The sequence below is a fragment of the Phocoena phocoena genome, chromosome 11 (assembly GCF_963924675.1).
Source record: "Phocoena phocoena chromosome 11, mPhoPho1.1, whole genome shotgun sequence".
Lineage (NCBI taxonomy): Eukaryota > Metazoa > Chordata > Mammalia > Artiodactyla > Phocoenidae > Phocoena > Phocoena phocoena.
In genome coordinates, this window is record NC_089229.1 from 46658210 (window position 1) to 46683592 (window position 25383).

Genomic DNA, 25383 nt, shown 5'->3' on the forward strand with positions numbered 1-25383 from the left:
AACACTCTTAGAGGAAAACATAGGCAGAACACTCTATGACATAAATCACAGCAAGATCCTTTTTGGCCCATCTCCTAGAGAAATGGAAATAAAAATAAACAAATGGGACCCAATGAAACTTAAAAGCTTTTGCACAGCAAAGGAAAACATAAGGCGAAAAGATAACCCTCAGAATGGGAGGAAATATTTGCAAATGAAGCAACTGACAAAGGATTAATCTCCAAAATATACAAGCCACTCAAGCAGCTCAATATCAAGAAAACAAAAAACCCAATCCAAAAATGGGTAGAACACCTAAATAGACATTTCTCCAAAGAAGATATATAGATCGCCAACAAACACATGAAAGGATGCTCAGCATCACTAATCATTAGAGAACTGCAAATCAAAACTACAATGAGGTATCACCTCACACTGGTCAGAATGGCCATCATCAAAAAATCTACAAACAGGGCTTCCCTGGTGGCACAGTGGTTGAGAGTCCGCCTGCCGATGCAGGGGACACGGGTTCGTGCCCCAGTCCGGGAAGATTCCACATGCCGCAGAGCGGCTGGGCCCGTGAGCCAAGGCTGCTGAGCCTGCGCGTCCAGAGCCTGTGCTCTGCAACGGGAGAGGCCACAACAGTGAGAGGCCTGCGTACCGCCAAAAAAAAAAAAAAATCTACAAACAATAAATGCTGTAGAGGGTGTGGAGAAAAGGGAACCCTCCTACACTGTTGGTGGGAATGTAAATTGATACAGCCACTATGGAGAACAGTATGGAGGTTCCTTAAAAATCTAAAAACAGAACTACCATATGACCCATCAGTCCCACTACTGAGCATATACCCCGAGAAAACCATAACTCAAAAAGATTCATGTACCACAATGTTCATTGCAGCACTATTTACAATAGCCAGGACATGGAAGCAACCTAAGTGTCCATTGACAGATGAATGGATAAAGAAGATGTGGCACATATATACAATGGAATATTACTCGGCCATAAAAAGAAATGAAACTGAGTTATTTGTAGTGAGGTGGATGGACCTAGAGTCTGTCATACAGAGTGAAGTAAGTCAGAAAGAGAAAAACAAATACCGTATGCTAACACATATATATGGAATTAAGAAAAAAAAAGAAAATATGGTCTGATGAACCTAGGGGTAGGACAGAAATAACGATGCAGACGTAGAGAATGGACTTGAGGACGGGGGAGGGGGAAGGGTAAGCTGGGACGAAGTGAGAGAGTGGCATGGACATATATATACTACCAAATGTAAAATAGATAGCTAGTGGGAAGCAGCTGCATAGCACAGGGAGATCAGATTGGTGCTCTGTGACCACCTAAAGGGGTGGGATAGGGAGGGTGGGAGGGAGATGCAAGACGGAGGGGTATGGGGATATATGTATAGCTGATTCACTTTGTTATACAGCAGAAACTAACACAACAATGTACAGCAATTATACTCCAATAAAGATGTTTAAAAAAAAGAGTAATAAAAATAATAATAGCAAAAACTTTTATAGGAATTAGTACAGGTAGGCACATGTCATCTCATTGATAACCTCACAATAACCTTATTATTTCTCCCTCTACAAAGGGAATGGAGGCACAGGTAGGTCAGAGTAACATACCCAAGGAATGAGTAACCATTTTCCAGGGACACACCCTCTTCAAGGGGAAGCTGGTGAAGGCAAAGATGAGGGAGGAGAATTGTATGGACAGACTAAGACTACAGAGATACTTTCTAGCAATGGAATGGGGCTTTCAAAACAAACTTGGTAAGGGGGCATCACACAGGTTTTGCTGAGAAAGGATAAGCCAAGAAAAGGCTAAGAAGAGAAAAGAATGGTATAGGGAGGGTAAGTGTGACCTTACCTAAAGTGTGACCTTAGCAAAAAGTGTAAAATAAAAATCTACACATTGTATGGAGATTGTGAGCCTCGAGGTTGAAGGAGACGAGCCCAAAGGTTGTAGAGGAAGATCATGAACGGAGGCAGCCCGGGACAGCTTCCACTGAGCCCTGGGCATGACGTCACGCCAGCAGCACCTCCTTGGTGCTCCTTGGTGCAGAAGGAGGGAGCGACTGCATGGGGACTGTCCTGCCATGGCAGGCATGGCTGCTGGTGGCTGCTCTGGCCACCGCAGATTCTATTCCTGAGTATACCTCACCTAAATAAGGCTTCAACAATGGAAAGCTAAGACTTCAATCATCTTTGCCTTAGATTTTTAAAATAACACCCTTTTCTTGAAAATGGAAACTTCTTGGTACCTCTTCTCCCTAATTTCCCGAATTTGAGTGAAATCTAAAGGTTACTTTAAATATAAAGTTCATCTGATCAAGAGCATCTGGGAGTCTCTACAGTAAGTCTATTTTTATTTCGTATTTAGCAGTAGTAAAAAGTGTACTAAGAGTAGATGGCACCAAGGAGCTGCCATTTTTCACACCTACAACCAGCATTCTTGTTTCCTCTTGCAAATGTCACAGTAAAAGAGCCAAAACTCCAAAGTTCTGTTTTCCCAAAGTCACTTAAAAATTATGTCTTGAGTGCTTCTGAGTTGTGACAGACCACCCCCACTTCTAGCTACACACCGACAGTCTGAAAATGGGACTGCCAGATGATGGATAAGGAATGGGTATCCGTTCTGAACGAGGAATGGGGGGCTTAAGTGTACTGCTACTGAAGTTAATACAATTGATGCATCATGCAGGGTGAGCTCTTTTCAGAGAGTTCTCACTATTCCAGGGAATGGTCCTGATTGGTTGGGCTCTGAAGGTAGTCAGAGTTCACGCCCTAACAGGAGGCCAAATGGGGTTGCTAGCCTTTAGAAAACTCGGTGCCTGAGTGGGGAGTGAGGGGAAGTTAAGAAATGACCAGCAGCTGGGCAGGGCAGGACAGCCCATGGGAGGGGGCACCTGTCTGCTTCCACCTGCAAGCTAAGGTCATGGATGCTCAGAAACCAGCTTCTGGTCCAGCGCTTGGAAGCTTAAAGGCTCACCTGGTTCAGACAGTGGTGGGTTCAGTATCAAACTGTCTTGACTGCTGGTGCCTATTTCCTGTTGCTGTGCTCCCACCTCACAGAAAAACATATCCCCACTTGACCTTTTTGTTTCATCTTATCTTGTTTTCTTCAGGGCGTGTTCCCTTTTTGCCTTATTTACTATCTGTGGTCAATGTTTCCTTCTTCCTCAGCAGCTTTAGTCCATACCTGTCTCATTTCTCTGTATCCATTCCTCTCAGTTACTCATCTCCTCCCCCAAATTCTTTTTCCAGTCATGGCAAACTTCTAGAAAAAGGAGTCTGCACTTCGTAAAGCCTTCACAGTCTCACCTCAGGCTAATACAAAATGATTTCAAACCCTGTGCTTTAAGACAGTACCTAAACCGTGTTCACAAAGATCACTCACACGCTCCTAATTGCCACAGCTGATGACTTCCCAGTAGTCTGTCTTGATTACCCCTTTCCCCTTAAAACACTCCCCCTTCCAAGTCTTTTCACTTTCCTCTCCACATCTGGCCACTCTTTCTCCTGGTCGTATATTAGAATCCCTGGAATCAATTTTTTAATCAATTTAAAGGAATGCTAATGCCTAGGTTCAACCACCCCAAATTCTAATTTAATTGGTCTGTGATGCATTTTTTTAAAAGCTCTTCTGGTATAGTTACGATAGTGAGGGTTGCAAACCTCTGAGAAAGAGCTCTATACACAACATGGGAGATACACCTTATAGCTGGCACTTTTGGTTGTTCCACAAATTCTGCCCCCTTCTGTACAACCTTCCTCCACATGATTTAGGAGACACTGCCTTATACCCATCTCAGAGGTAGATTCTAATTGTTCTTTCTTGCGATTGGTTTAGGTGTAGGCAAGGACACCTGAGGGGAGGCTGGCTGTGGGAAGTTGGGAAAAGGTTTCCTAATCTTAAGAAAAATATACCAGGAGAGATAGGTTTCTTTCTGCCTTTGGACACTGCTGTGCCTGGCTGTGACATCTGGAACCACAGCAAGCAACACTGTATCCACGAGGGGAGCCACTGGGAGGTAAAACTGAGATCTAGAAAGGAGCGGCATTCTTGATGAGGCCGTCAAGTCATTGTATCAAACTACCCTACTATTGGTCCACCTGTGCATTTTTGGCTGTGTGAAGTAATAAATTTCCTAACTGTTTATGCTATTTTGAGTCAGTTTTCTGTTGACCTGAAGCAGATGGTATCCTAACTGATATGCAAATAAACCAAACTTGAAGATCAAGGAAAGCAGTCCAGAGAAGGTGATAATCAGAGGAGAGTCTTCAGCAAGGCAGTCAAGAAGCAGGAGAAACAAATAAATAGGCATGGATATAAAAGCATAAGATATTCATAGAACTTCCTATAGTTCAGAATGGCTACTGCAAATAATACGAGTATGGAGATGAAGCTGGAGAGGAGGGAGTCTGGGGCAAGAACTTGAGGAGGCCTGTATGCTGTGAACTAGATTAAATATGGCCACAAAACCGTTGCCACTTCTTCTATCAAGAAGCAGAGTCTGGGCTTCCCTGGTGGCACAGTGGTTGAGAGTCCACCTGCCAATGCAGGGGACACGTGTTCGTGCCCCAGTCCGGGAAGATCCCACGTGCCACGGAGCGGCTGGGCCCTTGAGCCATGGCCACTGAGCCTGCGCGTCTGGAGCCTGTGCTCCGCAACGGGAGAGGCCGCAGTAGTGACAGGCCCGTGTACCGCAAAGTCTATTTCAATACCCCATGAATCTGGCTGGCTTCATGACTTGCTTCGACCAACAGAACATGTCAAAAGGGATGTGACGTGAGTTCCAGAGCCAAGGCCTGGCTCTCTTTAAACGCTGTCCTGAGGCTGCCATATTGGAAGGCAGGCAATCTAGCCTGCTGGCAGATGAGAGGCCAGGTGGAGAACGGTGATGCCTGAGCTGCCAGCACCAAGTGCTGGGCATGTGAGGGAGGGTCCATGCCCTCGTGGACCACGCAGCTAGTCCAGCCATCATGTGAAGAACCAGCAGATGAACTTCCCAGCCAACCCACAGGATCTAAGAAATAATAAATCACCGTCGCAGTAGGCCACTAGATTTGGGGTGGCTTGTTACACAACAACAGACACATACATAGGCCATGCCAAGATGTTTGGACTTTACTCTGAAAACTATGAGGAGTAACCTGATCAGACTCACGTTTTAGAAAGATCGCCTTGGCAGCAACGTGGAGAATGTCCTGGAGGGGGGTGCAGGGCAGAGGTAGAAGGACTGGTTAGAAGACTATTGTGTTAATAGGGCTGAGAAATAATATGAATCTGAACTAAAACAGTGGCAGAGGGAAGGCAGAGAAGAGTTAATATAGGGGTAAAATCAACAGGATGGTGAATACAGGTTATAGAGTGTAAAGGAGAAAATGAGTTAAGAATTACTCAAAGTTTCTGGACTCTGCAAACGAGGGGACGATAGTGCCATTCACTAAGAGAGGGAACTATGGGAGGAAGAGAAAGTCTGACCTAACTTTGGAACTCCCAAGTGGAGATGTACAGCAAGGAGTTGAGAATACTCAATACGCAATAAATGTTTGATGAGCAAATTACTATGGTTAATCTGGTTGGGAACTGAAGAATTCATTGCTATATGGCATAACTTGAGTTCTCTCCAAGACAAGTAAAGTTATAATGGTGTGAACTCATTTTATGGGTACTTGGTCAGAACAGAAAGGAAAAAGAAAGATAAGATTTGATGTAGCCCAAAATGCTGATAAATCTGCACATTGTTCGGTTTGTGTGCATTAATCTATAATTCTCAGGGAACATTCCTAGTATACAATGTTCTTACCTAAAGGCACTTTCTTAGTGTACGCAGAGGGAAAACTCTATGATACAGGTTCTCTCTTTTTTTTGGCTGGCAGATTCTTTACATGCCACCCAACCTGTAGAATAAGAAAGGGCTTCCCTAGCTACATGCTAGAAAGAGTTGAGACTATCTCCACGTTGTATATTTTGCCAAATGAGCCCACTCTATGATTTACTAATATAATAAACTACAGAGGCTACAAACAACTTTAATATGCACATGTAAATATTGGCTTACCTTTGAAATTGATTAAAATAGCAAGTAAATGGCTGGGAACCAATCTCATCTTTCCAGTACTGTTGCCAATTCATGACACTTTCCAAGTTCTTCTGATTTTCTCTCTTACAGGGAGGGATATAGGAGCACTAACAAAACAGAACACAGAAAGTAAACCTATTATTCTATAGAATATTGAAATGTAGTCCTTTTTAATAGACAGATGGCATTATGCTGATGGTAAATCTAATTCTGACCTACTTAATTGTTAATTTAACCAAATTGAAATTCCGAAACTATATTTCAAGTTTTGAATTTGGCGCAATTACAGAAAGTATTCCGAAAACAAAAGTACAGCCAAAAATAACTTTCAGTCATTACAGTATAAAGATACTTTATAAACAATTAGTTACAATTTATTAGTGAATTTAAAGCATAATATACTCTGTCTTTGAGGGCCTGCCAATCAACAAAGGGAGGTAACACAAAACTTAATTTTTATCCCCAATCTCTAATAGACCTTGATATTTTCTTCTTCCACTTTTAACTAACAAATCAAGCACATAGCTCTCCACAGACACTGCTCTCAACTGCTGAAACTCCGGTTTTCTTTTCTTACATTTTCTTGGACAACAAAATCAACAGAAAATTTCCTCTCAAGTATAGGATCAATGCATTTTGCTAACTGATGCCCTTTTTCTAGCCATGCCTCTGACAAAGTAGTTCTCTCGGAAGGGACTTTATTACTCTAAGCAATATAGACTCAGCAGAATTAGAAAACTGCTCTTAACCTTAGGTGTTAAAATTAACCCTTAGCATTCTAATCCATTTTCTCCATTTCAGTCTTTCATCATGATGATGATCAAGATGAAGATGATGTCAGTTTACAGTTGTTGAGTGTTTACTATGCAAGACACTGTAATAAGTGCTTAAGAGGGCTGACTTCCTGTACTTCCTACAACAATCCTCTACTGATGCCCAACCTACAGATGAGGAAACTGAGATTTCTGTTAGCTCTACAGCTAGAACTAGAGTCTGGTGATTCATCACATTTTACTCTCAGATGTTTTTACAAAGGCGTTCATTATTAAGAAGCAGGAAAAAATCCATTAGCTCTAGAGTATAATTCGAGTTGCATTATTTTAGAGCATATAATTTGTCAATGCCTTATCACTATTTTCTAGTAAAATACAAACTTTTTAGTACGATGTATAAAGCTCTCCATGAGGTCCCTGCCCTGTCCTCGTCCTCACTTGAGCCCGGGATGCAGACGTACAGAAGCACTTGCTCCCAAGTCTGCCACTTGGAATCACACAGTATCATACTTGTCTGTTTTATGTCAGCCTCTCCAATTTGTTGGCAAGTTGGGACAAGGGCTATTTTTTTCTCTTCTGTCTTTAAACTTAGGACTATACCTGATTACAGTGAAGTTTCAAAAATGTTGGTAAAATTAATTAATAATAACACACTTAGGGGTTTCCCTGGTGGTGCAGTGGTTGAGAGTCCGCCTGCCGATGCAGCGGACACGTGTTCGTGCCCCGGTCGGGGAAGATCCCACATGCCGCAGAGAAGCTAGGCCCGTGAGCCATGGCCTCTGAGCCTGCGCGTCCGGGGCCTGTGCTCCGCAACGGGAGAGTTCACAACAGTGAGAGGCCCGCGTACCGCAAAAAATAAAAATAATAACACACTTAGATACATCTTATTCAAGGCGGTGAAACTATTTTCACAGTGGTTAAATTAAACATTTTAAAAATATATATGAACATTTTAAATTTTAGTAAATTTGTTTATTTTTGTTATATGTAACGAATTCACAACATGTTATGCAAATATCGTCTCAATGCTTGAATCACTGCACATTTATCTTCTGCATATATAGTTTCACTTCTACTAATAACAACAGTATAAAGCTAAAAAGTTCTGTGAAATTATGAATTCTGAGTTCTTCAAAGCAATAGCTAGGCTTAGAGGCAATGGAGACCATTAGATAGGGCTCCAGTCCTATTATTTGTTACATGTTTAGACTTGAGTAAATCACTTTCTTTTTCTGGATTTCATTTCTTCTAATCTGTTAAATCTCCAAAATAATTTCGATCTCTACATCTCTATGATTCTCTTCTTGGAGATACAAGCAAGAAAGGACCCAGAAGAAGGCAGGACTACAAACACCGTTGCAGCGTTTTTCCCGAAAGAGATCCTGCCCACTGGAGAGATGGCTGGGAAGCTTGATGAAGCCACCATTCCAGCCAGCAAGAAGGACAAGTGTAGTAGGTCTTACTTGGGGACCTGTATTTTGCATTAGGAAAATGTTCAAAAGGGGCCTCTGATTTTCCTATTGTTTATTTCCTATAATGTGCTGGACATTTCCTTTCTTGCTGTTAAAAATTCTTTTTCTATATCATGGTCAAGTAGTTTGTAAAGTGAGAGTAGGCACCAAATGACTGTGCTCTTTGTAGAAAGGAGAAATTTCTAGATTTGGAGGCAGAAGCCGTGAGGTATGAAACCCAAAAAATCATCAGAGCTCTTTTTGCAATGGGCATACTCAACACAAGAGGTATACTAGACATTTTAGGGAATAACAACGAATAACCAAATGTAATTAAAGCAGATTTTACAATTTTGCAAGTTAACTCAGCCTGAATTCTTTACTATTCAGTTTTGGTGGGGGTGGAAGGAAGAAATGGATTTAAAAGAAACGTCTCTACTGAATGACACTCTATGATCTGACCAGGAGAATCACACCTACATGTTTCTGAAAAAGTCAAACAAAAACTTTCACTGAGTGTGTAAAGTTTTGTATTAGTGATTTGTATGTTGTGATTTTATGTGGGATAAAAGAAATGTTTCCTGCCTTTAGGAAACTTTGAGCTGGTATGGATGGATTTTTGGAAGCAAAGTACTCTTTCACGTTGGGGAAAATAACCTGTGATCAAAATTCAAGTATTTTTTTCCATGGACTGCATTCTTTCCAAAGAGTATCATAGATTAAATGAGCTTACAATACTCCAGCAACTTCTAAAGCTCACATCGTTTTGAAAGGAAACTTGTTAAAAGGCTAAACTTTAGGCTCTTAAAAATCATTACTGTTTATTTTGTTATACCATGATTGTCCGTTGAGTCGGTCTTTAAAACTTCTGTGAAGCCTAACTCAGATTCTCCCTAGATTCCTTCTCAATTTTACTTAGTGGATCAGTGTAGATTGTTAGAATTTTAAAATAAGCTATAAATGAAAATTCAAAGCAGTGTTCTAGAAAAAAGAATTCAAAAATCAGTCACAGAAACCTTCCTTTCTAGGTTGTTCAAGTCTGATGGTTTTCCATGCACCAAAATGCTCCTTCATGAATCCCTCTCCTTTGGGGGAGGGGCACAAATAACAATGTATGTCATATCATCATCATCATCATTACTATCTTCATGTGGTTAACATTTATTCACTATATGTCAAGCATCTCATTAATCCAAATCTTTTAATTCAAATGAGCAGATACTATAATCACCCCCTTTTTACAGATGAGCAAACTGAGGGACAGAGGGGTTTAAGAAACGTTCCTTAGGTTACAATGGCAAGTGGAATAGCTGGGATTCCAACTGCAGCGGATTCTTAACCACTGCACCACACTACCTCCCTTGAGGGCGTCCCAGTTTTCTCTCTTTGGAGCCCCCTGGTTTGGAGGTAAGGGAGGTGTCCCGACTTCTGCACCCTTCTCTTGGAGAAATAATATAATGTTTCTTTGGGAATGGAATTGGTGTAGTTTTCCTGAGGACTGGTGGGCTGAGGCTGTCTGTTGCAGCCCTTTGTTTTTCCAATATACTCCCAGAGAAATGCATTAAGTCCTTGCTTGTTCCCTTCTGTCTCAGTTTGGCTTCAGGGCTGGTTTTTGGTGCCACAGATGTAATTTCACTTAGGTGAATTTATAGACACAATGTGTTTGGTCATGGAGGATAATGGGCATTCCTTTGGAGAAACTTTATGAAAAAGTTCTGACCTTTCTTTTTTTTTCATTTGCAAAGGCAGCATTTCCCAACTTCTAATATCATCATCGCCCAAATAACCTTCACTAGAGGCTGTGTCATTTGTGGCCTAAACTTGCATGAAATCACTTTCTTTAAAAAGTCAGGAGAAAAAGAAGCATGTGAAAAAATATATTTGTTTAGTGCCTACATTTTAGAAAGAATATTTGACTTTTGCATTCATGAAGGAAGTTGAGGGGATCCAGTGGGCTATTCTGAGTATATTAACATAAAGACTTCCAGTGAGTTTATTAAGGGAAAAACTATCATCACTTGATGTGGAATATTTGATTGCGTATGTATTACCACTTATTTTCCATTATCTCATTTTAGGGTTTATCAAGATTTGTAACAGTATTCTTTTTCAGCCTACCACAATGAATTTACATTTTAATAGAACACTTCTTGAGTGGGTTCTTTGTGATGTGTCTTGAGGATTTCGTTTCAATCATGTGGGCAGAGTAGGCAAAATTCACTTTCTTCCTTTACTGAGTCATTTAAAAAAAACCATTGCACAAGACACGTGGTCTATTTAAACACTGGGGGCCGGATTCTATGATAGGCATTACCTAAGAAAGAGAACTGAAGAAACTTTTTGATTCCAGTTTCTTTCTTGACTTGACTTGGTTAGGGAGAGTAGTATTGGAAGATATAATACTGGAATGGGTTTAGTGGATTCGATACTTTCCAAAGTAAATTATTGGTTAGAAAATGAATTCTTAAAACATTATCTACTGGAACACAGGTTTGATTACATTTTATACTATAATCCTCCATTTTCTGAAATCCTGTAAGACATCTCTGTGTCAGCTATGATTTATAATATTGACATTTCTGACAATATACACATACAATCAGAAAAGCACTAAAAAAAGAAAAAGAAAAAAGGGGAGTTCCCTGGTGGTCTAGTGGTTAGGATTTGGCACTTTCACTGCCGGGGCCCGGGTTTAATCCCTGGATGGGGAACTAAGATCCTGCAAGCCGCACGGCCAAAAAGAAAGAAAAAGAAAAAAAAGAAAAGCGCTGTGGAATAAAAAGTATAACTGAATCATTTATAAACCACACACTATTTCACATGCCTCATGACTTCATTAATTGTGTGCAAACATGCATGCACACACACACACACACACACACATTCCTTATGAATGTAGGTTAATTGAACAAACATGAAATTATATGTTGGCTAAAAAATTCTAGGGCAGGTGGTTCCAGAATGTACACCCATATCTGAAAGCTAAATGGAAATACACTTATGGAAGAATTTGAAGGTCAAATACATGGCTTAGAAAATGTGAAAAGTAAGGCTAACTAAGAATAGTTAGGGGCTTCCCTGGTGGTGCAGTGGTTGAGAGTCCGCCTGCCGATTCAGGGGACACGGGTTCGTGCCCCGGTCCGGGAGGGTCCCTCATGCCGCGGAGTGGCTGGGCCCGTGAGCCGTGGCCGCTGGGCCTGCGTGTCCAGAGCCTGTGCTCCGCAACGGGAGAAGCCACAGCAGTGAGAGGCCCACATACAGCAAAAAAAAAAAAAAAAGAATAGTTAGGAGATGCTAAATTAATAACTAAGGAGATGCTAAATTAGCTCTTCAGAGAGAGCAGGCTGGGCAGGTACAGAGAGGTGCCCAGCCTAAAACAGTGTTCATCAAAGTATGGTCCACAGACCACTGACTGTGTCAAAAAGACCCACCCTCCTGAGACTGATTCAGTAGGACTAGGAACCTGCATTTATTTATTTATTTTATTTTTGGCTGTGTGTTGGCTCTCCATTGCTGTGCGTGGGCTTTCTCTAGTTGCGGCGACCAGGGGCTACTCTTCGTTGCGGTTTGCGGGCTCCTCATTGCGGTGTCTTCTCTTGTTGCGGAGCACGGGCTCTAGGCACACAGGCTCAGTAGTTGTGGCTCGTGGGCTCTAGCACGCAGGCTCAGTAGCTGTGGCTCACGGGCTTAGCTGCTCCGTGGCATGTGGGATCTTCCCGGACCAGGGCTCAAACCCATGTCCCCTGCATTGGCAGGTGAATTCTTAACCACTGTGCCACCAGGGAAGCCCCAATAAAGCATTCTCGATTGCTGAGTACAGGACACAAAGATTAGATGTTACTCCCGACCCCTCTTCTTCCTCCCCTCCCAGGAGCATGTAGTGCAGTAATAGTAGCATATGCACAAAGTGCTTTGTGATTGCAAAAGAGGAAGCGAACATTTTGGCTTCAGGAGGGTACGGGTGGAATAAGAGAAGGCTTCACAAAAGAGGTGACATGATTGTGTCTTTACGGCTGAACAGGAGTTTGCTTCTCAGAGAAAGGGTTGGGAAGGTGACAGTCCAAGAAGAAGAAATGGAATGTGATGGATGTTCCAGAAAGACTGAATCATCTAATGTGCCTGAAGGAGAGGGGCATGGGAGATGGCATTGGAAAATGCCCAAATTATCTGAACTACTACTCATGAAGAATTGTTCCTCTGTCCTTGCATGCCTCTGTGAAAAGCTGCTCAATACCTCCAGCAGAGTATTCCCACCCACCCCCAACGCTCCTTTAGTTAGAATGTATTACTATGTGTTGGTATTACATCTGCACTTTTATAGTGTAACATTATTCATTTAACTTCTGGATTCAAGTAGACTGCTAAAGTTGGTGATATTATTAAAACTGAGAAAAGTTTGGAACAACATTTCACTTTCAAGAGAAAATAGTTCATTCAGCTCTAGAGTTGGAAAATAAAAATACGGTGTCTTTGCCAAAAATAGAGGTCGAATCTAAATAGAAGTCAGACCAAAACTAGAAGTTTTAATCTGGAAGAAGCTCAATAGTTATTAAGCATGGCAGTACCTGTAAAAATTTGTTCAGTGGCTTATGATGATAATTTAAAATCCTTGAGGAGATGGCCAATCCTCTTACAACCACACAGAACACAGAAATGAAACAAAACATCTTAAATGCTCATGCATGCCTTCAGATAGGCTCATAATGTGTATATATGTGTGTGTATATATATATATATATATATATATATATATTTAATGAAATTTACAACATCATTTCTGCATGAATGAAACCAACAAGCCCTGTCCATAAGTCCCTAGAACCAGGATTGATAGATGGGGGTGATGAAAAATTGATGCTTCCTATTTGTGGCAGAATATGAAATTTTAAGAAGATGAAATTTTCCAAAGATGGCTGCACCAATATCCATCCTACTTTACATGCTCTTACAATGTGACATTGACACTCCTCTATTCAGAGGTGTGGGTTTCCCTTCCCTAGAACATGGATGAGACTGTGATTACAGAGTATGTGATGCTATGTGACTTCTAAGGCTAAATCAGAAAAGAGGACATAGCTTCTGCTTGAATCTCTCTCTTGGGAATGTGTGCCCTTGGAATTCTGACACTATGCTGTAAGGAAGCCCAAAGTAGCCCGTGCAGAGAGATCACATGGAAAGGCCTGTGTGGAGAGGAACCAAGGCCCCCCAGTCAACAGCCAACATCAACTCTCTGATATGAGAGTAAATGAGCCTTCAGATGATTCTAGCCTCCAGCCTCCTAGTATTCTACAACGACCTCAGACACCATAGGGCAGAGATAAACTGTCCCCATTGTGCCCTGTCTGTATTTATGACCCACAGAATTTGTGAGCATAATAAAAATGATTTCATCCATCAATGATAACTTTTGACAGTGACTAAGAGATCATAGGACCCCTAGGACTAAAAATGTGGAAAACCTTTAAGGTTCAACTTGATCTACATACCAGAAAAAACCTGAGGTTTGATGAAGTGGAGTCCAATGAGCCATCATGATGTAAGACAGGACTCCTTACCCAGTCCCCAGACCTAAAGCTCCTTGAATGAAGGCAAGGCTGCTTATTCTTGAAAAAGACCTGTGGCAGCACCTCAAGTAATGCCTACTAAAAATCTTCTCCTACCCTTTCCCAGGAGCACATGCAAACATTTACAAGAGTAGCTGTGCAGTGGGGAAAGGGCAGCCATTTGTAGTATTATTGGACACTGGCTCTGTGCTAATCCTAATCCCTGGGGACACTAAGTATGACTGTGCTCAGAATGTGAGCTCCTGGGGTCAGGGGAAAACGGAGTTTTGACCTAAGTTGACGTCACAATGGGTCCAGTGGGGCTTCCCCGGTGTCGCAGTGGTTAAGAATCCGCCTGCCAATGCAGGGGACACGGATTCAAGCCCTGGTCCAGGAAGATCTCACATGCCGTGGAGTAACTAAGCCCGTGAGCCACAACTACTGAGCCTGTGTGCCACAACTACTGAAGCCCACGCCTCTAGAGCCCGTGCTCCGCAACAAGAGAAGCCACTGCAGTGAGAAGCCTGCCCACCGCAACGAAGAGTAGCCCCTGCTTGCTGCAACTAGTGAAAGCCCACATGCAGCAATAAAGTCCCAACGCAGCCAAAAATAAATAAATATTTTTTTAAAAAAGGGTCCAGTGAGTCCATGAACTCTCCTGTGGTTGATATTCTAAATCTACAGATGCAATATACATGCTTGGTCTGGTCGTACACTGGTTGTAATTTCTACCCTGACTTCCTTTACCCATGGAGATAGGCTATTATGGTGGATGACTGAAACTACCTCCTTCCTCCCCAAATAATAAACCACTACTGCATCCCTAGGGAAGTCACAGAGATTACAAGAGTGGGGATTCCTACCACATTAATGTTTAACTTGCCTATTTGGCTCTTGAAGAAGACATACAAGTCTTGGAGAATGACTGTATTGTTAAATGAATCGGTGGTAACTACTTCAGTTGCTGTTTCAGATACAGTCTCTTTATTGGAGCAATTCAACTTACCTCCAGAGCCTATTCTATGGTGACTGATCTGACAAATGCTATCTTCTCCATCCTTGACAGAGAGCACCAGAGAGAGTTTGCTTTTATCTGGCAGAGACGGTGTAGACTACTGTCTTACCCAGGTCTACCTCAACTCTCTCTGGACGTCATGCTCTAGTGTGCAGGGACCTTGACCCGTCGCCCTCCCACAGAACATCATACTGTCTGTACATTGAGGAGATCATGCTGATCAGAAATCAGGGAGTACAAACTGCCCTAGATTCCTTGGTAAAGTACAGGTGTGCCAGAGGGTGGGAAATGCAGCGGCCTGTTATTTCAGTGCTGCTTCTGGGGGTCTCGTGGCACAGGGAATTTCTGGATATCCCCTTCAAAGTGAAAGACAGATTGCTGTACCTTTCATTCCTTAAATCTAAAAAAGAGGCACAATGCTTGATGGATCCTTTATACTTTGGAGGAAACATTTCCCCACATTTGGGATTGCTCCTCTGACCCCTTACTGAGTAACCCATTTACCTGCCAGCTTTCAGTGGCAGGCAGAGCAGGAGAACCCGCTCCAGGCACTCCAGGCTACAGAAAGCTCTCTTGATTGACTTCTGTGGCCCAGGGCCTCCAATGGTATCCAAGGTGTCTGTGCCAGTTTGGAGGGATAGATGGAGCCTGTAGAGAGCTCTGATAGCATAAATCAAACTCATGCTTTCTTTGACAAATCACTATCCTCCTTTTGAGAAACCCTTGGCTTGTTACCGAATGCCTGAACATGCAACACCCAGTCACCATGCTATCCATTGTATACTGGGCTATTTGACCCACTGAGACATATAGGTGGGGTTTTCAGGGCTAAAGCAGGTCCTGCAGGCAAATAAGATTCACAAGAAAATGGCTCGCATTCCCAACGCACCTTCTCTTTTGTACTGCGGCTTTCCCCAACTTGTCCTAATGTGCAGTTGTTAATGTGGGCTTGTTTTTCTCATACCAAGACATACATACCTCCAAGAGTACTCTGCAGTGTGCTAGGGAGTACCTGAAGCCTATGACCAGTTTTGATGGATGAAAAAATTTGAGCTCAGTTTGAGCATAACTTTGAGCAGAACTCCTGATTGTTTATTTCTCTTGAAAGGCATGATGTTGGAGGTATAGACCTACACTGATTTATGGGCACTAGATAACAAATAATAAATTGCACTTCGAGTAAACAGATTAGAGCATGTTAAAGCCTCAGAAACAGAACTCTGAACAATACATAAGATCCAAAAGGTATACTTCCCATGCACCCTTTCTCAGGAAGCTACTTGAGGATGCACTCCATCAAAGCAAAGGTATAAAGAAGAAGGCATGGGGTCAAGGAAACAGAGTACCTAACAGAGGAGAGACAGAGCAGGCCTAAGGTGCAACCAGTTCGGTTTGCGGCAGTAGGCTAAAGGAGTTCAGAAAAGTTATGCCAGGTAAGTTTTTTTAGAAGAGAAAAAAGTAAAATGAAACGGTTACGTATAATGAATAAGTATATGAAAAACAGTGTGCAAAGGAGTTTTACAATTCTGTGGGAGAATTTTGTTAAAGTAAGAGAAAGGTATACAAGGAAGTAAGAAAATACTATAAGGGGATGATTATCAGCTCAAAGAACATAAAAAGTTGCAATAAAAACGAACAATACGGGCTTCCATGGTGGCGCAGTGGTTGAGAGTCTGCCTGCCGATGCAGGGGACACGGGTTCGTGCCGGTCCAGGAAGATCCCACATGCCGCGGAGCGGCTGGGCCCGTGAGCCATGGCCGCTGAGCCTGCACGTCCGGAGCCTGTGCTCCGCAAGGGAGAGGCCACAACAGTGAGAGGCCCGCGTACCGCAAAAAAACAAACAAAAAAACCCACGAACAATACAAAGTAAAAATAAGTTAAGCACTCAATGCTAATTTAGCCAAAAATTATGATATTTAAAGGATGAAGGGGGGGAAAATGAGATGGAATGGGATGGTGTAAGAAAGCTAAATCCTCAGATTCAATCATAGGCAGGCAATTGTGTCTAAAATATATATATCAAACTGACACAGCAGTGTAATGCAACTATACTCCAATAAAAACAAACAAAAATCAAAAAAATAAAATATATACATCACAGAGCTTACTGTTTAGAAACATGGAGGTAAATACTAGGAAAAACAGAAAACAAAAATAGTTAAATACAGTTGTTTCTGGATGCCAAAAGGGATTGGGACAGAGGAGTCCCAATACTAGTTCTATGGAGAACTTCCTCCATTTCCTCTATGGTAAGTCATCTATTTTTTTTTTAAAATCACTATTAGATTGTTTAGTTTGGAAGTTTGTATTATCCTAGAGAATTACCATATCATCCTATGGTTTCAAATTTACTGGCATTGTATTTGATCAAAGTATTCACTTGAAATTATTTTAACTTTTCCTATATTTACAGTTATTCCCTCACTCTTGTTTCTAATTTTGTGTTTTTGGAGAGCATTTCTTTGGTAACTAAACTTGCTGAGTATTCATATCTGAACTTACCTTTCTGAAAAAATATTCTGCATTCCCTGAACATGCTCAATAAATCTCCAATGGGAATTTATTTTTAAAATTTTTTGCCGTGCTGCTTGGCTTGTGGGATCTCAATCTCAGCTCCCTGACCAGGGATTGAACCGGGGCCATGGCAGCGAAAGTCCAGAATCCTAACCACTAGGCCATCAGGGAACTCCCTCCAATGGAAATTTTGAAGCTCTGCAAAATGTTAATGCCATACATTTGTGTTGTTTATTTTCCACCTAGCGGCTCTGCAAAATCAAATAAGTATCTGTTGAAAAACACTGAAGGGCAAGGTGCTTGACATCAACCAGAAGAAAACAGACATTCAGTACTTCACATGGGCATGGGAGAAAGAAAGCTCAATGGACGGAGGAGGTGGATGTCACCTCGGAACTAAGCAGTAAGTGCGTGCACATGCTCACACACGCTCACACACACACACACACACACACACCCAGTACTGTGTAAAGCCCTCCGACAACTACACAGAAAGTAAGCTCCAACCCAGCAGGGATTTCTTTTACCACTGCCTCCCCAGAACCTAGAATAGTGTGCCTGCCACATGCAGGTCCTCCATAAACATCTGTTGAATTAATGACTCTACAGATATTTTAAAATTAGGCAACCGGTAGAAGATTTGTACAAGTAGATATTTTCCTAACAGCTATGAAGATTAAGGAATGGAGAGTTGGAAATATTGAGATACCAGAAACTAAGCTGTTGTCTCGGTATTACAAAGTTTGTGACAAATTCCCTAAACTCTTTCCTTGCCCGTGAAATTTTCCCTACTTGATGCCTCAGTAATTATTTAAAAATGCAAATGCCAAGGTTTATTTATTCCACAAGTATTAATCGATTCTACCTTCTTGGATCATATTTATCCATATATTACCTATAACCTGTATTATCAATAATCCTCAGTCTGTGAAGAAACTGAGGATCAAGAGGTTGAGTGATTGGGGGCTTACCTGGTGGCACAGTGGTTGGGAATCTGCCTGCCAATGCAGGGGACATGGGTTCGAGCCCTGGTCCAGGAAGATCCCACATGCCGCAGAGCAACTAAGCCCGTGAGCCACAACTACTGAGCCCACGTGCCACAACTACTGAAGCCCGTGAGCCTAGAGCCCGTGCTCCACAACAAGAGGAGCCACCGCAATGAGAAGCCCGCGCACCACAACGAAGAGCAGCCCCTGATCGGCGCAACTAGAGAAAGCCCGCGCGCAGCAACGAAGACCCAACGCAGCCAAAAATAAAATAAATAAATTTTTTAAAAAAAGAAAAAGAAAATTGAGGGATTGTTTAAGAAAAAAGGTTGAGTGACTGGCCCAGAGGTGCACACCTAGATTCAGGTGTAGGTACCTCGATTTCAACACTGCAGCCTTTCCCACTCTACCAGGCAGCTTCTAAAGGTCTGCTATGTGTGTACCTCTGCCATGAACACAATTAGTGAAACCTAAGGTGGTGCCTGGAACACGAACCGTAGAAGAGGCTTTCCATTCCTTCAGTACTGTGGCAACGTAAACTGGTATGGGTGAGGCAGGTATACAAGTACAACACACTATGGTTTTCTCAAGTCGGTACCTTCATCTCCAACACACTGATCCTCTCAGCTGTATTCTCTAGTCGTGCCCTGTGTGCTCCACAGAGCATTTATTTTAAAGTAACATTTCTGGGATTTCTCTCATTACAGAAATAATGTTTTACCAGCTATCTGGGCATCCCTTAGCTCCAGTCAAATTGACACAGAAAATTAACCATCACACCTAGTCTTATACAGAAGAGATGATCATTTATTGCTAAGACAGCTTCACATAATGAGTTTTGAATTATTGCTCTACCATGGTGCAAATATTCTCCCAAATTTGTCATTTTTCTTTCAATTTTAATGTTTTTTTAAAAATATGTTTTTTTCTTACTATGTCATTAAATAAATGAGTGTATTCTTTTATGATTTTTGCTCTTGTTAGCCTTAGAAAGGCTTTGCCCACTGCCCAAATTATGTAAATATTCATCTATATTTTTAGTACTTTCATAGTTTATTTTTGTACATTCAGAATGTGTTCCATCAAAATTATAATTTTATTTTAACTAAAAATTTTCTAAATAATTTTTGAGTATTTTGCAAATAAATTTTATTTGGAAAATTAATATTTTAAAGTACATATTTTTCCAAATAGTAGGGAAGTTTTAACCTCTTTACAAGTTATTTGAAATGCCAAATTTGCAAAGTAAATCTCCCATCAACATTATTTTTTGGTAAGAGCTTTACTGAAATATAACTGACATGCCATTCAATTCACCCCTTTAAAGTGTATAATTCAATGTTTTTAAGTGGATTCACAGAGGTGTACCACCGCCACAATCAATTTTAGAATGTTTTTATCACCCCAAGAACACACCATATACGTACCCTTTAGCTATCATTCCCAATCATCCTATAGATTTCCCTACTCTAGACATTTCATGTAAATGGAATTGTATAATATGTGATCTTCTGTGGCTGACTTCTCACACTTGGCAAGTTTTCAATCATGTTGTAGCATGTATCAACACTTCATTCCTTCTTATAGCCAAATAAAATTTCTTGCATGGATATAGCACATTTTGTTTGTCCATTTGTCAGTTGATGAACGTTTGATTTATTTCCACATTTTGGCTGTTATAAATAATGCTACTACAAATAGTCATGTACAAGTTTTTGTGTGGACATGTGTTTTCATTTCTTTTGGGTATATACCTAGGAATGGAGTTGCTGGGTCATATGTAATTCTGTTTAACTTTTTGAGGAACAGTCAACTGTTTTCCAAAGCAGCTGCAAATCTTTTACATTCTTACCAACAATGTATGAGGATTCTAATTTCTCCACACCCTCACCAAGACTTGTTATTGTCTTTTATTTTTTAATAGTCTTCTAGTGGGTTGAAAGTGGTATCTTATTGTGTTTTTTTTTTTTTTTTTGCGGTACGCGGGCCTCTCACTGTTGTGGCCTCTCCCGTTGCGGAACACAGGCTCCGGCAGCATGTGGGATCTTCCCGGACCGGGGCACGAACCCGTGTCCCCTGCATCAGCAGGCAGACTCTCAACCACTGCGCCACCAGGGAAGCCCTCTTATTGTGGTTTTGATTTGCATTTCCCTAATGACTAATGATGTTGAACATATTTTCATGTGCTTGTTGGCCATTTGTATACCTTCTTTGGAAAAATATCTGTTCCCAACTTTTGCCTATTTATAAATTGGGTTATTTGTCTTTTTGTTATTATTGTTATTGAGTTGTAAAGGTTCTTTATATATCCTGGATATTCAACCCTTATCAGATGTGCAAATATTTCCTCTCATTCTGTGTTTGTCTTTTCACTTTCTTGATGGTATTCTTCAAAGCACAAACATTTTAAAATTTTGATTATGTCCAATTACCTATTTTTCCTTTGATTGCTTATGCTTTTTGTGTCATGTTAAGAAACTGTGCCTAATTCAAAGGCATAAAGATGTACACCTATGCTCTCTTCTAAGAGCTTTATAGTTTTAGCTCTTATATTTAGGTCTCTCATCAATTTGAATTAATTTTTGTATATGGTGTGAAGTAGAAGTCCAACTTTACTCCTTTGCATGTGTATAAACAGTTGTTCCAGCACCACTGGTTAAAAAGACTTTTTTTTTCTGTTGAATGCTCTTGACACCCTTGTCAAAATCAATCACTTATAAATGTATACATTTATTTCTGGACTCTCAACTCTATTCCATAGATTTGGAATCTATTCCTTATGCCAGTACCACACAGTCCTGATTACTATAGCTTTCTAGTAAGTTTTAAAATTGGAAAGTGTGAGTCTTCCAATTTCGTTCTCCCTTTTCAAGATTGTTTTGGTTATCCTGGGTCCCTTGTACTTTCATCTGAATTTCAGGATTAGCTGGTCAACTTCTGACAAAGAAAATCCAGCTGAGTTTTTTATAGGAATTGTAATGAATCTATAGATCAATTTGGGAACTGTTGCCATCATATTACAATATTCAGTCTTCCAATCTATGAACAAAGGTTATCTTTAATTAGTTTTTCTTTAACTTCTTTCAATAGTGTTTTGTAGTAAGGGTACAAGTCTTACATTCTTTTGTTAAATTTGTCAAATGTATTCCTAAGTATATGATTATTTTGATGCTACTGTAAACAGAATTGTGTTCTTAATTTTACTTTTGGATTGTTCATTGCTAGTGTACAAAAATATAATTGATTTTTGTATATTGACTTTGTATCCTGCAATCTTGCTGAATTTACTAGGTCCAATAGCTTTTTTTTTTTTTTAGGGGATTCTCCAGGAGTTTCTATACACAAGATCATGTGATTTGTGAATAGAGATACTTTTATTTCTTCCTTTCCAATCTGGCTGTCTTTTGTTTCTTTTTCTTGCCTAATTGTCCTGACTAAAACGTATAGTACAATATCGAACGTGAGTGGCAGGAGTGGACATCCTTGTCTTGTTCCTGATCTTAGGGGAAAACTTTCAGTCTCTCATCATTAAGTATGATATTGGTTGTGGGTTTTTCATAGTTTCCCTTTATCAGGTTGACAAAGTTCCCTTCTATCCCTAGTTTGTTGATTTTTTAAGTCAAGGAAGGATTTTGTCAAACATTTTTCCTGCATATACATGCATGTGATTCTTGTCATTTATTCTATTAATATGTTGTATTACATTGATTTTATTATGTTTAACCAACCTTGCATTCCTAAAATAAATCCCACTTGACCATGGTACAAAATCATAAACACTTCTGCCAAAAAAAGAAGAAGAGGTAATACATCCCAGCTCATTCTGCTATTATGATACCAAAAGCAGACAAAGATATCACAAGAAAACTACACAACAATATACCTTATGAATATAGATGCAAAAATCTTCAACAAAATGCTGTTAAACTAAATCTTGGAACATATAAAAAGGATTATATACCATGACCAAGCTGGAGGAATTGGGATTCCTTTTGGGAGGAATGGAAATATTCTGGAATTAGCCATGATGGTTGCACAACTCTGTGAATATACCAAAAACCTGTACACGTTAAAAGGGCAAATATTACAATATTTGAAATATATATTTTAAAGGAAGCTGCCTGCCTTTTATTTTTCTCTTTCACTCTGCTCACTGCCTAAAAGGCAGACGTGATGAAGTTAGGAAAACCATGTTAAGGGACAGTTAGAGCAACAAGACAGTAAGAAACTGGGTGTTTGAATGACCTTCCAGATCAGAACGGCACAGCCCGACAGACTGCTTACAAGCTCATACATTTACAAAAGAAAAAATCCTAGTAGTTCCTTTGTTTAGATTACTGTTATGAGGTTCCTATTAAAGTAGCCCACACTTTGCTGTACAGCAGAAACTAACACAACATTGTAAATCAACTATACTCCAATAAAAATTAATTTAAAAAAATAGCAGACTGCCATCAGCCCGCGCCAGCCAGCTCCGTTATGGTGACTCGCAGCCCCAGCGTTGTGATTAGTGATGATGCACCAGGTTATGACCTAGATTTATGTTGTAGACCTAATCATTATGCTGAGGATTTGGAAAAGGTGTTTATTCCTCATGGACTAATTATGGACAGGACCGAACGGCTGGCTCAAGATGTGATGAAGGAGATGGAAGGCTATCACGTCGTAGCCCTCTGTGTGCTCAAGGGGGGGCTATAAATTCTTTGCTGATCTGCTGGATTACATCAAAGCACTGAAACAGAAATAGTGATAGATCTATACCTATGACTGTAGATTTTATCTTTATATAGATAAAGATTTATGTAGATAAAATTTATGTAGATAAAATGTAGATTTTATCTTTATGTCACCTGTCAACAGGTGACATAAAAGTAATTGGTGGAGATGATCTCTCAACCTTAACTGGAAAGAATGTCTTGATTGTTGAAGATACAATTGACACTAAACAATGCAAACCTTGCTTTCCTTGGTCAAGCAGCATAATCCAAAGATGGTCAAGGTTGCAAGCTTGCTGGTGAAAAGGATCCCTCGAAGTGTTGGATATAGACCAGACTTTCGTAGACTTGAAATTCCAGACAAGTTTGCTGTAGGATATGCCTTTGACTATAATGAATACTTCAGGGATTTGAATCATGTTTGTGTCATTAGCGAAACTGGAAAAGCAAAATACAAAGCTGAAGATGAGAGTTCAAGTTGAGTTTGGAAACATCTGGAATCCCATTGAATTCACCAGGAAAATTACCAAATGTTCTAGTTCTGTGGCCAGTTGCTTAGTAGAGCTTATTGAATATATCTTCTAAGAATTTTATCTGTTTTGTACTTTAGAAAAGTCAGTTGCTTCATTCCCAAACTCTTTATTTGCACTATGAACCTACAGACTATCAGTTCCCTTTGGGTGGATTGTTTGACTTGTGAGTGAAAAATCTCTTAAACTACACCACTATTGAATGAAAATATTGAAATTGTATCTGTAAGAAACAGTTAAAGAGAAGAATAGTTTTTGTTTTTTGTTGTTTTTTTTTGCGGTACGCGGGCCTCTCACCGCCGCAGCCTCTCCCGTTGCGGAGCACAGGCTCTGGACGCGCAGGCTCAGCGGCCATGGCTCACGGGCCCAGCTGCTCCGCGGCACGTGGGATCCTCCCGGACCGAGGCACGAACCCGCGTCCCCTGCATCGGCAGGCGGACTCTCAACCACTGCGCCACCAGAGAAGTCCAAGAAGAATAGTTTTTTAATTGGTATTTTAATTTTTATATATTCAGGAAAGAACAGAAGTGATTGAATATTGTTAATTATACCACTGTGTGTTTAGAAAAGTAAGAAGCAGTCAGTTTCATATCAGTGGCAATATTTAGAGGTATCGTTATGTCAGATAAACCATATGTCCTGGAATTATTTTAGTAGGTTTCAGTAGTATTAACTGTATTTTCCCACTTTATTTCTGGTAAAACTCTGTCAACAGTTCCTTTTAAATACAGGTCAATAAGTTCTAAAAACCTACCACTTTTTGAAGTCTTCAATGTAAAAATCCTTAAAATAAAGGCTGTCTCTTTAAAAGAAAAATAAATAAAGTACCCCATCCAATATCCGAATAAATTCAATTAGATTGTTTCTACTTTTTCACTACTACAAACAGCTCTGCAATGAAAATCCTCATATATACTTCCTTGAATACATGTTATATTTTTATTAGGGTAAGCTCCTTGAAGTGAAATTGTTGTCACTTCACTTGATTGTCACAGTGGTTGTCAGGTATGCACAACTTCAGTTACACATACTATTAGTATGTTTATTTTTCTGAGTGGTTGAACCAATTTTCCAGCAATCAGTAGGATTTAACATTTTCTCAAAACCTCACCAACACCTGGTCTTATGAAACATTAAGTTTTGCCAATCTGATGGGTGTGAAATGGTATTCCATTATTGTTGTCATTTGAATTTCCCTGAGATTATTGGAATACAGCATTGTTTCACATTTATTGACCATTTGAGTTTTTTCATGAATTGACTGTACATAACCTTCACTGATTTTCCCATTATATCATATGTCATTTTCTTAATGATTTGTAGACATTTTCATAAATGCTGGATAGTCCTTTGCTGATTACTTGTTTTACCATTATCTTCTACTAGTCTGTGGCTTACATTTTTACTTTGTTTACAATAATTTTAGTCATATGGAAATTATCGTTTTAACATGTTCAAATGTATCAATCTTTTCCTTTTATGATTTGTTCTTTAAGCCTTATTTGAGAAAATATTTCTTAGGCATATGTCATAAAGATATTTTCCTATTCCAACTGCTGGAAGTTTTATAGTTTTCTTTTCACATTTAGGTTTTATTCCACTTGGAATTTGTTGTTATGGGTGTGAAGTATGTATCACTTTTTTTTTTTTTTTTTTTTTTTTTGCAGTACGCGGGCCTCTCACTGTTGTGGCCTCTCCTGTTGTGGAGCACAGGCTCTGGACGCACAGGCTCAGCAGCCATGGCTCACGGGCCCAGCTGCTCCGCAGCATGTGGGA

General features: G+C 40.3%; 1 protein-coding gene and 1 pseudogene across 2 annotated transcripts in view; one reads left to right on the plus strand and one right to left on the minus strand.

The window, feature by feature from the left end:
* Nucleotides 1–25383, minus strand: part of KCNMB4 (potassium calcium-activated channel subfamily M regulatory beta subunit 4) — a 63104-nt gene that overhangs the window by 30060 nt on the left and 7661 nt on the right. The window contains exon 2 of the mRNA XM_065887866.1: nucleotides 6059–6186. Within this exon, the coding sequence (XP_065743938.1) occupies nucleotides 6059–6186 (128 nt within the window). The remainder of the gene's footprint in view (nucleotides 1–6058; nucleotides 6187–25383) is intronic.
* LOC136130662 (hypoxanthine-guanine phosphoribosyltransferase pseudogene) lies at nucleotides 22842–23559 on the plus strand (annotated as a pseudogene). Its single transcript, XR_010656346.1, has one exon. The product of XR_010656346.1 is annotated as a hypoxanthine-guanine phosphoribosyltransferase pseudogene (transcript).